General features: G+C 35.6%; 1 protein-coding gene across 5 annotated transcripts in view; it reads left to right on the plus strand.

The window, feature by feature from the left end:
• CNTLN (centlein) overlaps positions 1–13,554 on the plus strand; it is a 215,480-nt gene that overhangs the window by 128,026 nt on the left and 73,900 nt on the right. For all 5 annotated transcript variants that reach the window (XM_021379766.1, XM_021379767.1, XM_021379769.1 and 2 more), the window contains 3 exons: positions 2,508–2,557; positions 8,872–8,963; positions 11,804–12,324. In XM_021379766.1, the coding sequence (XP_021235441.1) occupies positions 2,508–2,557; positions 8,872–8,963; positions 11,804–12,324 (663 nt within the window). The remainder of the gene's footprint in view (positions 1–2,507; positions 2,558–8,871; positions 8,964–11,803; positions 12,325–13,554) is intronic.

A 13,554-nucleotide genomic window follows, 5' to 3' on the forward strand; every position in this document is an offset into this window, starting at 1 on the left:
AGGAAGGCCAGTAAACAGTGGCTGTTCAAATGCAGTCGGGAAGATGAGAAGGCTAAGGAAGCTACTGAAAAGCAATTTTTAAAGGATATTTCAGCTGTGCTAGTATAATTTTCCTTAAATGATGTGAAAAATAAGCCAATTAGGAAACTTGTAGGTTTGCTTAATGATAACTGTAAAAGGATACACTGACATTATAAGGCCATTAAAGAACAGCTCAGTGAATCTTTGCGTCAGCCATCTCTGCTGAAGTTGTCAACCACTCCTGTGTTCCTTACAGCAGATAGATCAGATGTGTTAGATTTGTTTGAAGTAACTGTGCAACAATAATGAGGCCAAGCAGGTAAATCAGTTGCTAATATTTTGATGTTAATATCTTCACACCCAAGCTGAAGTATGAAATTACTGAACCGTAACCTCGTTGTAAACAGCTACTGTGATAGCGGACTGGCAGGTTGCCACTGTTAACTCCCATATGCAAAAAGGTCTCCAGAGGGAGCTCCAGACCAGTAAGCCTGACTGCTTCTATACACTGGAATATGGCAGTCTTGTCTTTTTTTTAAAAAAAAAGGGGAGGAAGGAGAGGGAGAGAGACCAATCAACACAGAAACATAGATGAACTCAGTTTTGTTTGAAAGTACTCAGTGTGGTTTCTGTAAAGGGAAATTCTGCTTCATTAACCTGCTGGAATTGCAAACAAATTACAGTTACTGTGTGGATGAAATCTAACCTGCATTTTCAAAATGCCTTTGACAAAGCTTTGACAAGCCTCCACGTGAAAGGTTATAAATAAATCCCACTTCTGTGGGATTGGAGGAAAGATCCTTTTAGCAACAGGGAGCCAGTTACAGGAGAGGAAATGAGGGAGGTGTTTAGATGCCACTTAGAAGATGGAAAAACAGGGATTGGACTGCAGAAACAAGCTTGTGCACATTCTTGAAGTAACATCTGCTTTTGCCTCCTCTGTCGATAAAGCTTTGGTGGTGGATGGATCCAGCACTGGTATGACTCGCTTGGGCGTTTCTCAAATTCATTCAAGACTTTAATTGACTTGTATGGATTGGATCCTGTATGATACATTGTAACTTCTTGTCTAGGCTAGCTGAAATATTTCCAGTCCAGATAGACCCTAACTTGAGTTGAAGCATATTTCGCAGACAAATGAGTTCATTTGCAAGTAACAGAACAAACCTACTCCTTTACTTATTTCATATTATTTCTTTACTTCCACGTCTTTCATCACTCTGAAAGTTTTTGTGTAAATTAACTCTTTATAAAAATCCTGTACTTGCCACTTGACTAGTGTGTAGCAGGGCAGTATGGGTATGTCTGTTTATGTGTGTACGTGTTTATTCAAATGTGTTTTTGAAGTTGGAAACTAACATGCTCGGAAGGTAGAGGTACAGACAGGAAGGATTCTAAAATAACCTTAATTCACTTCCTTGCATTCATATAATTTTGAATACAGTCTTTAAGTACGAAATTAACGAATGTTTTTTTTCAAGGGAGCAGCTTGCCATTCAGTACAGGAAGTGAGCATGGTATGTGGATGAGATAGTTTAGAGGTAGAGGCCATTGTAGTATGTGTAATAGAAGTTAATGATGACTGAGGCATGGAGAGTAAAAGAAGAGCAAAGAAAGTCAACGCATGAAGCTGGATGGTCCTGAAAATAGCTGGAGTTGTGTGCAAAGCTAGTTACTTCAGCTTTTCTTGTTTCTTATTTTCTTTGTATTCCATGTGAGACTATGGGATATGAATTGCAATATTTAGATCTACAGCTGAGAGAAGTGCTAAACATATAGAGTGCTTTAAAAAACTGTGCATAACCCTTTCCTTATGTTAACAGGTATTTTGTCCTGATTTTCTTTTGTCTCATCTCAGAGGATTTTGTAAAGAAAATAAATCTCTTGTGAAGCTTTTAGGTGCTGCTATTGTTAGTACATCAGAACAGGCTGCTAGGGGATTAGCAATCCAGCCTTTGGAGCAAAGCAAGAATAATGTTATATGGATAGGAGGTTATTTTTTAAATAAAATTGCATATTAAATGACTGATCTCTGTTGTTTGTGGTGTTGGATCCTAACCTAAAATAGATGGAATCTAATTGTTGAAATAGCCTATAACTATAAAATTAAATGTTGTGTCAGAAAACACATGAATAAGTGAGCCAGTTGAAGTAATATCATTAATTTTAGCATTTCTCAATTTTACTTTGAAACTTTAGCGTTGTTATCTTTTCCTTAGCTAAAAAGGACTAGCTGAAAGTCGGTGTATGTTACCACCAAAATTTTATCTGAGTTTTATAAATTTGTGTTTATAAATTTTAATCGGCTCTTGTGCCACTGATTCCTTATGTTTGAAATCTGCTGTTAAATCATTATTAAATGAAATTCTGAGCACTGTCAACTTATTCCTGACAATATATTGATATAGTTAATTTTGAATAATAGCAAACGTGTTTATGATTGTTTTATGATTCTTACTTTTTTTTTTAAATTTACTCTTTTGAAGGCTGAATCTTGAAGAGGAATTAGATCAGATGAAAGTACACCAGTCTGCGGGTAAGTTTACGCTACAGCAGTTCAACTACGTTTAAAACAAGAGAGAAGGTATGGTGTTTTAATTGTGTGGACAAGCTAATAGAAATACTAGTTTTAAAGTTATTTTCTTCCGAAATAGTAATTTCTTCTTGAATATGTATTTTGTAAGCATAAGGCCATACATAGTTTAGTTTCAGAGTATGTTTTTCCTCAAGTTCTGTGCATGTCTGTGACAATTTTTATAGACAAAAGTTATTCAAAAGTTGCAACTTTTATGTGTAAACACCACATATAAAATTTATATTTTCTGTTTAAAATACATTTATATATGTGTGTGTGTAATATCTAAGACATGTTTATGTGTTTATGAAGTTTTCTCCAGAATCTAAAATGCTTTTGAAGTTCTGAAATACAGTGATACAGAAATTTGTCCTCATTCAGGCTTCTTTTTATAATTGTTATCACTCAAAGCGTGTGGATTCAAAAGGAGATCAAAATGTTGGATCTCTTGTGAGAGTTCATCATGGATACCTTCTTTTATATCTTCACAGTCTGTGCCACAGTTGATGATTCTGTGAAGATAGGTAATATATTATCATTCCCTCTATCACTCTGATTCTGTAAGTCATTTGCTGTTCCTCAGCAGTCTGGGAGAAGTAATCTACAGTGCATGGTTATAGTCCGTCTGGTTCTCAAGTCTGTGGTGAATTCCTTGTGAACCGTATTCTGCAAATGCAGTAGAAGACTTGGAGAAGTATTCTGCTAAAGAACCGTGTTTTGGCAACAAAGACTTACTGTTCTGTATCTCATTTTTCTGCTTCTGTTTCTGTCTGTTTCATTTCCTACGATAATGTTGAACACTTGAGTGAAAAACTAAATATTTTTTTCTTTTAGCTTGCTTTGTGTTTTACATAAAATTAGTGGAAATCTCCAGCTGCTAAAGTTGGAACATCATTGTCTTCTCTTGTGATACTTCATGCATTTTACTTTCATAGTCGCAGAGAGAGCTGAAGAAAACTTGCAAGGGTTTCAAATACCAACTTTTAAAATCACTTTTTGCCTATTTAGTCACTCTTTGCGTAGAAAGAAGTGGAAACACAACCGGTAGTGAAAAAAAGTTAAGGACCTGCTGAACACTAACCATGTGTTTCCAGTAAAGCAATCAGATCCCTAAAACTGCCAGCTCTTTACATGTTTGATACTTTAACAGCTAGTCCTTTTTTCCCTTTTTTTCCATTAATATTTTAGATTAAAGTATGTCCTTTTTATAAATGGACTAGTGAATACACAGTACTGGTTTGGTTATTGGCACAACTGTTGTTCTACTAGAACTGAGAAAAAGTGTTCTGGTCCTAGTGAAGTATGTTACAAAAATTTTAGGTAACTCTTCCAGCATTTGTTGTCATAGGTATTATTTAGATGTGCATGATTTTTTTTAAGTTAGAAAATCAAGTCTGACAACTTGCATTAAGCCATACTTTTTTTAGCACGTAAGGCTGAATTGATTCTAGCCATTTCCCAGCTTTTACCAGTTGAGGTATAAGAATGTACTATTCAGTCTGTAAAAAGTAGTTTTCATTTTTCAAATGCTAGGATGTTGCAGAGCTGTAGACACTTTCATGATTTGTCTGATGTTTTCTGGAAGAATATAGTAAAAAGACTGAGGATGGATGGCTGTCTTTGAGCATAAATGAGTGCTTTTGAGCAATTCTTGCTCATGAGCTATGAAGGTACATGCACCCTTTGGCATAAAATAGTAATTAAGTCCCTTCCCAAATAAAAGTAAAACCTTTGATCTGTTATCTGGCATTTACTGAGATACAAAACTTGATATGATCTGAATACAGTTTTTAACTTCCTGGGTAAGTACATTCTCATTTCTAAAACGAAACTTGCAAGAAGTTACTCATCTTACAAAAGATGCTGGAATTCGTTTTCACCTTAGCAGGTACCTGGGTCCATCAGGCGTTTTAACATCCAGGGATAAATTCTGGAAAAAGCAATAGAGCTTCTCTGGATTAAAAAATTAGGCACTATTGTCTTACTTAAATAGATACTGGTTGTGTTTGTCAGGAGGAAGTGCTGGATATCTGTATTCCTATTCTGTACCATTTTTCATGGAATCATCGAATCATCACAGAATGGCTGCACTGGAAGGAACCTTAAAGAACTTACAGTTCTATGGGCAGGGTTGCCAAATAGTAGATCAGATTGCCCTGTACTTGAATACCCCCAGGGATGGGGAGTCCACTGCTTCTCTGGTCAGTCTGTTCCAGTGCCTCTCTACCCTCATAATAATAAAGAATTTCCTCCTAACATCTAATCTACCCTCTTTTAGTTTAGAACTATTGCCGATTTTTCTGTACCTAGGCAATCAAGATAAAGGTCAGGAAAAAGGAAGCTGCTTGTCATTCTTAATTTCTGTCTGCTCTATCTCAGTTGTCTGAGGCATTTTGCTAGCCTGAATTATTGCTCAGTATTCAAAAAATCCACATGTTTACCTCAGCGTTCATGTAGTTATACATGCCTGAATGTAAACAATGTGTTGGCAGGGACTTATGTCTCTTCCTCCAAAAGCAGGAAAAAGAGTCCATCTAACCCTATTCGTAAAAATACCAAGCACCTTATTAAAAGCAAGTAAGTGGTAGTCCTTCTGTTTCTTCAAAGAGATAGTTCGAAGGCTTCTTGCATTTTGGAGTCCATCTGAATCTGTCATGTCACCAGTTCATATGTGCGAATGGCCTTCTCTTCTGGTATTCACCGTGGTCCTTTCCACCTGCTTTTTTGGCTTAGACATCTTTGGGAGCATGGGAGATTAGTACTGCAATCAGTAAAACAGTGGCTTTCTGCACCATGGCACCTTTTATATGCAAGGGGAATCTTCCACCTGGTGCATTATGGAGGCAAAAATCTTGTTCTGTTAATGTTTTTTGTGGGTGTTCTTTGACTGACTAATATATGAGGGCTTCTCCAAAAGTAATGCCTCCTATTTTATTACGTTGGCCCACAACATCAAAGGTGGATGTTGGTGATATCACAGTAGAGGTTAAACCTTCCGGCCAGTATTCTGTTACATGTAGTTGCTGTGTGACAGATGGCAGCTGAGGGGCAGTCTGATAGAATGGCATCTGATGCAGAAGCGCATCTGAAGCAATGATGTGTCATTACATTCCTCTGTGCAGAAGAAGTGATGTCCGATGACATTCATCAACGCTTGCGGAAGGTTTATGGAGACCAAACAGTGGATGTGAACGCAGTGAGGTAGTGGGTGGTGTCTTTCAGCAGAGGTGGCAGCCATGTTCTAGACAGCCATACAGGTTGTCACACCAAAAAATGAAGAGCATCTCAGCTCACTGATGTGAATAGGTGCATTACAACCTGGGAACTGAGTATGGAGCTGAATATTGGCTTCATTCTCTTGGAAACAATGGTGACAGTGTTGGAATGTGAAAAAGTTTGCACTAGGTGGATTCCAGGAATGCTTACATGGAAATGGAAAGTACACTATGTGCAAGTTTGCCAAGAACTGTTGAAGTGATATGAGTTAGAAGGTGACAGTTTCCTGGATCACATCATCAGCAACGATGAGATGTGATGTCACCACTATGAGCTGGAGTCAAAATGGCCATCTGTGGAGTGGCGACATATGAATTCCTCATGGAAGAAAAGGTTTGAGACACAGCCCTTAGTGGGTAAAGTGGTATGCGCTGTCTTTTGGGATAGGAAAGGGGTGAACCTTCTGGATTTCCTGGAACCCGGACAAACCACCACCTCTAACCACTACATCGTGACACTGGCTAAGCTGGAGGCTTAAACTTCCTGAGTCAGGCCAAAGAGGAAGACAATTTCCTTGCAGCATGATAATGCCAGGCCCTATATCATTTTGAGGACTGTGGAACACATTTTTGCTAGGTACAGAGCCTTCCTAGCAGCTGTGAAAGAGTATGTCACCTCTGCTGGTGCAGATTTTTGTGAGTGTGGCGTGCAGACTCTTGTTCATTGCTGGTGAAAATACATAGCTAGTAGTGGTGCTTTGTAGCTGTGAATTTGCTCTGTCAAGTAGTGTTGTTATGCTCTTTGTAGCTATTTTAGTTTCCATGGAAATAAATAGGAAGCATTAGTTTTGGAACAACCTATATGCCATTATTTATTATTAGTTTATAAAATGGATAGTTTTTTTTCTCTGTAAAAAGGATTTACACAAATATATCATAGTTCACATACCATTTGGCAGTGGTGTTGAACTACCTGATAATCAGATTTTGTGGCTAATACTTAGAAACTAAATGTTATGTTCCAAAGCTGGCAGTTAACTGTGTTTTCTCAGTGGGATATGTTTACTTACGTAACGCCATTGTAATTTACTGAGTGAAAATTGTGGGTTTTATGACTTATGGGTCTTCCTTAAGGAATAACTTGGAATTTTTTACGTAGGAGTATGAAGGGTAGATCCTATGTCTTCCTGAATGGACTGATGCGGTGAATCTGTCTGCTGTCTTGGATAGACACACAGTTATAGGCAATACTGTTTCATTGCCTCTCTAACCAATTCCTGTGAACAAATACATATCTATTAGAAGGGGAGGAGGGAGAGAAGAAGGCTGAGTAGGCCATTTATTTTCTCCTTGATAGAAAGGGTTATGCAACAGTGACCTTTGCCTTTTCTTTAATGTATTTTGATTTTGACTTCTATGGTAATACAGAACATGTGCAGATTTTTCTGTCTTGCAGTAGTCATCTTTATTCTCATGCATATCATGTGTTTATTTATAGATGGTATTGTAAATTGTATTTTAATATATCCTCATAATAAACATAACACCTTATGTGCTTTGATCAGTTTCTTTGACTAGGGGAAATCATTTTTATTTTCAGTGAATTACTGTAAATGCTGATATAAAAGCTACGGCAGACATTCAAATGAGTGAATATTTAGAAAAAGATGAAAAGCACGTTCATATTATCTTTGTGTGTTACTTAAAGAATGTTGTAAATGTATGCAGTACCACTGTGCTGGGGGACTGTAGTCTGAAATAACATGGGAACTAACATATTAATATCAAGGTAAAGGTACATATTCCCCAGATGCGTAGTTTTACCTTTTTCAGCTTTTATTATCTTTAGAATAGTGCTCCATTTATTTCATGAATACAGAAGTATTAATTGGCCATGACATGTTCCAAAGACAAAAGAAAGGTCTAATTCACTCTAACAAACTTGTTAGTCACTATTTATATCAAGAGGATTGTGAATCTGCTGAGAGTAACACTGTTTTCTTCTACACTTGCTTTGTTTATAAATCAAAAGTTTTTAAGTGACCTGCACTGTCTGCTTCTAGTTTGAAATGATACTTCTAACGCAGACCTTCACCATATGACACAGATATTTATCCCTTAAGATTAATTCTTAAAGTTAATTTGGGGGAAGAAAAAAAATGTGAATATTGTGTTCTTTTTATAGTGTTGCTTTTTTTTTGTTGTTCTTGAACATCTTTAATATTCTAAGAAAAAACTCCTTTTGAGGTGTATAATTGCTTTTTTTCTGTAAGTAGTGAGAAATTTGTGAATGGTAAGCTTTTAAGTAAAATCTAAATAGAATATATTTTACTTCTGATTTACTGTGTATATTAGCACTAGTAAACTTTTTCTTAACATCCTGTAGAATAATTAGTTCTTAATTTGTCCTTTTCTTGTGGGATTTTTAGTACCTAAAGTGCGTAGCTTTATCTGAGAGCAATGCGTAATGTTCATTCTCGTTACTTGTATCGATTTCTAATTGTTATGAATTCACAGCATTACAGTTGAATGATTTGTGTGATTTATCTGGTGAAGTACGTGATCTTTCACTTATCAAAAAAGGGGTTTAAAGTTTTCATCCATCCTAATTCTGTTACTGTTTGCTTTGTTCACCAATCACTCTGATCCTCCTAGCAGGGGACAAGACCTAGAGAACAAAACTGGTAGTGACTGTGTAGATAAAAAGGCAATGAATTCTGCTTTTAAGGCATAGAGGGAATAGTCTATAAAAGAATAAAAATGGGAATGAAAGTACAGTGTCTTTAACCTGCAGATCTATTGTACCTTTGAAAAGCTTGTACTCTTAAAAATAACATACTGTGATGCTGCAAAGATTCATAATTATGTGACAGAGCACTTTGAAAAGAGGTCACTCTTTTGAAACTGACCGAAAGGCTTGTCAAGAAAATAGACCATGTTATAAATAATAGCAGAGGAACAGATTTCCTTAAAATGTCTAGGTATTGTTTTAGTGTTATGCTAAGTGTCACAGTGTATTATTTACTCTCTGATAGAGACATATAATTTATTTTCTGGTAGAGCTACTTTTTAAACATAGTGAAGATGATGGGGTGAAGAAGAGTACTCCAAAGAAGAATGTGGAAGCCAGTTCAGATCAGAGGTTACAGAAGGTAAGACAGTAGCCCCACCAAACAGGTCTAGATTTTAACATAAGAGTCATCTATATAAGCTAGTACCCACAAATTCAGGCCTCAGTTTTCATTTCATAATTGAAAACTATGGATTTCCAAAATTGTGTCAAAAATGAATTCCAATGAATTGACTGTGGATATATCACAAGAGATAAGCATAGTAAATTAAAAGAATTGTTAGAGCTAAAATGTCAGAAACTGTTAAATGATCTAAAAGTTGCATATGTTTATCATTTAGCCCTTCTAAGTTCGAAGTCCTAAATTCTTTTGCTGGTTATTTAGCTTTATATGATATCAAGTATTGATCTCTGCAAATCTCTTGCTACAGAATAAAATTGATGAATAATAGCGATAAATTCATTTCTTGTTTTATATACAATTTAGAGCAGCATTGCGTCAGCAAATATTTTTACACATGTGGGTTTATCACTCTTTTTGCATAATAAATTTAGTGTTGGGCTTAGCAACTATGAGTATTTAATCTTTTCTGCTCAACATTCTGCATGTTCCACTTCATACCCTAACAAGATGTTCTTAACTAGTTGCTGTTTGTATTGACATTTATAATATACACAAGTAGTTTAGTATGTTAACAGGTGTTCACTTAAGAGGGCTCACTTGTATTTTACCATATGTCTTGTTCGCTGCAAAGAAAAGACATCCTTCAAGCAGTATTATACCTTTAGTTTGTCCGTGTACAGAACAATATTTGTTTTATTACTTATAAATCCTTAAAAGCATGCTTAAATTGAATAACCACAAATCTATAATTTTGAATGTCAGTTCGGGTAAGTCTATTTATTTTTTATTTGTGAATTAACTTGTAGGAAGTATGGTAATTTACAGCAGATGATGTGATTGCGTATACTTGTAACACTTGCCATATGGTCAGGCAATGAAGGCTGTCATCTCGTTATTACTGAATGACAAACATCATGTTAAAATAATAACACACAGAATAGGAAGTGCTCACATTCATTTATCTTAAGGTAGAGTGAGTAATTGAAATAATTTGAATGCTACCATCTGAAATGTCACACAGTTTATGCTTGGTTATCATCTATGTCTCAGAACTATAATTTTATTTGCCAGGTACTACATAATTTTTATCTCTATGGATATACAGAATTATGGTGGTACCTTAGGGATAAGTATGGAAGCTATTCATTGTTTGTTTTCTTGCACCTGTCATACATGACTTTAAGTGCTAGTGAGTGCGAAATGTTGCTTTAAAGAACTAAGAATAATAATAGAAGAATCTCAGTTTAGCAGTGTGATTGAAGAAAGGTATTGGTACTACTTACCATTGGAGAGCAAAAGAAAATCTATGAAATTAAGCATAAATCTTGATTCCATTGGAGTATTTGGAAAAATTTATTTTATTCCTCATTTCACCTAGCAAGGTTATGTAACCATAAAACAGTCTGTTCATTGTGGGAATGCTATGAATTTCTATTAAAGAATGCAGCATAGGATATGCGTGCATATTGAACGTCTGCTATCGAAGTCGTAAATAAATTCACTATCAAATTCACAGATACATGCATAGTTTGGGTAGTCATATCCATATCCACAGTATGTATCCATGCATATCCACTTCATAAATTATTTTTAAAGTTTTAATTAAATGCATTGGCTAAAAAGTCTTTGTAAATACGCATAGCATTTCTTGAGAAATAATATGCTTTTGATATTTGCAAACTACTGGCCAATTCTATCACTTTGTTACACTATGAGATGTCAGAACATGCTTTGAAATTTCATTGTGCAATGAAGTGATAGGATTGGCCAGTAATTTATAAGATGAATAACTGAATCTGGCCATTTATAAGATGAATAACTGAATCTGGCCATGTGCTACTTGAAAAATAGTCTTTAGTGTATTGTAGTGCACCTGATATTTCCCCTAGTGGAAGAATGGGGATGGATCTTGTGCAAAAACAGCGAATTGTATTTCTCCAGAATGACTTAGTGGTTGTTGAGCTCAAAACTCACTCTGATGGCTCTTGCAAGCTTTTGAGGAAATCTTTTGAGGAAATGTTTGTTTTAGGATCTGCTAAGATTTAAGTTTCTCCTTATTTCTAGAAATTGTGAGGCTTAGTTTGAGTAACTTTGGGCAAATAGTCGTGAAGAACATTGAGAATCACCTTGTTGTTCATGACTTTGACTATGTGTAAGCTTCAAAGAACTTCAGAAACAAAATGTATGCATTCCTTTAGGTAGAATGTGTTTCTTCAAACTGTAATTGAGTTTGTAAACATGCTTCATTAGAATGGGATTGGTTTTTCCTTCCTATGAATATAAAATACATTCCAGCCTTTGTATTCTTTAAGTGCTGATCTTCTGACATCTTTTGCTACAATTCTTTTTTTTTTTTAAGATCAAACTAATATTTATTTTGAATATTTATATCACATGAAAGAACATGTTGATTAAGATAGCTTGTGCAAAGTTGTCTGTATTTCAACATAGTCTTTCTTCTTAAAATGTTTATTTAAATTCAGTTAGTATGTATAACCAAATCAGTAACAAGCTTAAGATGCATCTGGAAAGTTCATTAGCATATTTAAACTTCTGTGTCACTTTGCCTGGAATTTTAACTTCTTTTACCATCTGCCCTTTGTTCAACAGCTGTATTATTGCAGCTAAAATGTATTCATCTGCACTATGTTAGAATCATTTTTAAATTAAGTACTTTAGATTGCTTTTGTCCTTGTGCTTAGTATAATACTTCTGTCATATAATAAATATGTTTTAAAGCAGGTTTTTCTCTACTGGATAGGTTAACATATTATGAATGCATAAATTACTTTTATTAGGTAGAACAACTAGAAAGAAGATGTAAAACTATTGAAAGGGCAATAAGGAAACAGAAGGAAATAAATAAGGACTTACTGAAGGAGAAAAATGATTTGAAAGCATCTTTAAAAATGGAAAAGGAAGATGCAGACACAAGAGAGAGAGAGCTGGAAAAACTACTTAAGAGGATTTGTGAAATAAAAAAAGACAACGCAGAACTTCAGTTAGTGATTGATGATCAGGAAAAAGAAGCTGCTTCTTTGAAGAGGCAAGTGGCAGAAGCTAACAGGTTGAGAAACGAGAACGAGGATTTGCTGAGTCAAGTGCAGGAGCTGACGTGTTTGCTGGGTGAAGCCAAAGCAGCGGCAACCTCTGGGCAATGTAATTGCAAGATAACAGGCACCAAGGTTAAATTAAAAGCAGCCAAGAAAAAGAGCTCTTTGGGACATCATGGAGCTTTTCTCAAACAGTCCATCAAGGTTATGAGTAATGTATTTGAGAACTTCCGTAAGGACGGCTGGGAGGATGTGAGTGAAAGCAGGTACGGTTCTCATTAACTTAGCCCTGTAGAGGGGACACTGTGCATATGTAAAGCACTAGGAAATGGAGATTGAATTTCAACTACTGTTGATTTGGTATTCAAAAAAAAATACTGTCAGATCCTTTGAAATATCTTGGGAGGTCTTGTTCTGAGTTTATTGACTGAAATTTGCATGCAAAATTAGCCACAACTGCATGAGTATTTGAATAGGTGCCAGGAAACCCAAAAGAAGGCAATGCTTGATTTCTTCCAGTGATGCTATTTTCATGCAGTCATGAGGCTTGAAATTGACAGTTTGGCAGGTTGATTTAATTTGCTGGCCCTTTGCATATTCACCACTGACAGCTAAGGATTCCCAGGCAAGCCTACTAAGTCGGCTTAGTTATCTTGTGACATGCCGACCCGGGAGGAGAAACATTTTTTCCCCTTAATTTAGTTAGATAAATTTTGAATGACCCATTTCAGCTTGCTAGCAGATGTCTACAAGCTGTTTAACATCCTTTAAATTAAGAACCATCCACACTAATTATTTCATGTATGTTTTATCCACAGTCATTGTACTAACTTTAATTGAATCATGGTTAAAAATTGGTTCTTTAAAGGTAATTGTTACTGCTTAGAGTCTCAGCGGTGAGTCACAGGGCCCTCAGAAACCTGCACAGGCAAGATTTGTAAATGTTCATGATTTTTACTTCTGCTTCTGTGTGTCTACACAAATGAGACTGCAGTAAGCTTCTGTGTGAGTAGGTATCACACTTGTCAATACTTTATACTGAGACATGGAAAGGAATTTCTCAAGCCTGTACTTACCCCTAAAATACAGAGAAGCTATAAAGAACATAGAATCTTCTTTGTAGCTTTCATGATAACCTTTATATATATCTGGAACAAGTCAGAAATGGCAGATGAAGTCCTTCTGCTGCCTTACCTTGTGCAAAAGAGGGGCTCCTGAACACCGTATCTCGAGAGAGGAGAAAAGTTAAGTGCCATCTGTCTGTTGCTAACATTTGCTAACAAACAGGCTTGTTTGTTTTTCTGTTTAATATCGCAGATCTGATTTTACTGAAATGCGTTCTGATTTGTTACAATTAATGAACTTTTTATTCAGCTTACCATGTTTTGCTTTTTAAGAATAAACTTCACCAAAAAAATTAAATCATCATTTCAAGTTGAGTTTGAAGTGAAAATTAATTGTACCCATAAATTCCTTTTGATATTTATACAAATATC

This window comes from Numida meleagris, chromosome Z, assembly GCF_002078875.1.
Source record: "Numida meleagris isolate 19003 breed g44 Domestic line chromosome Z, NumMel1.0, whole genome shotgun sequence".
NCBI lineage: Eukaryota > Metazoa > Chordata > Aves > Galliformes > Numididae > Numida > Numida meleagris.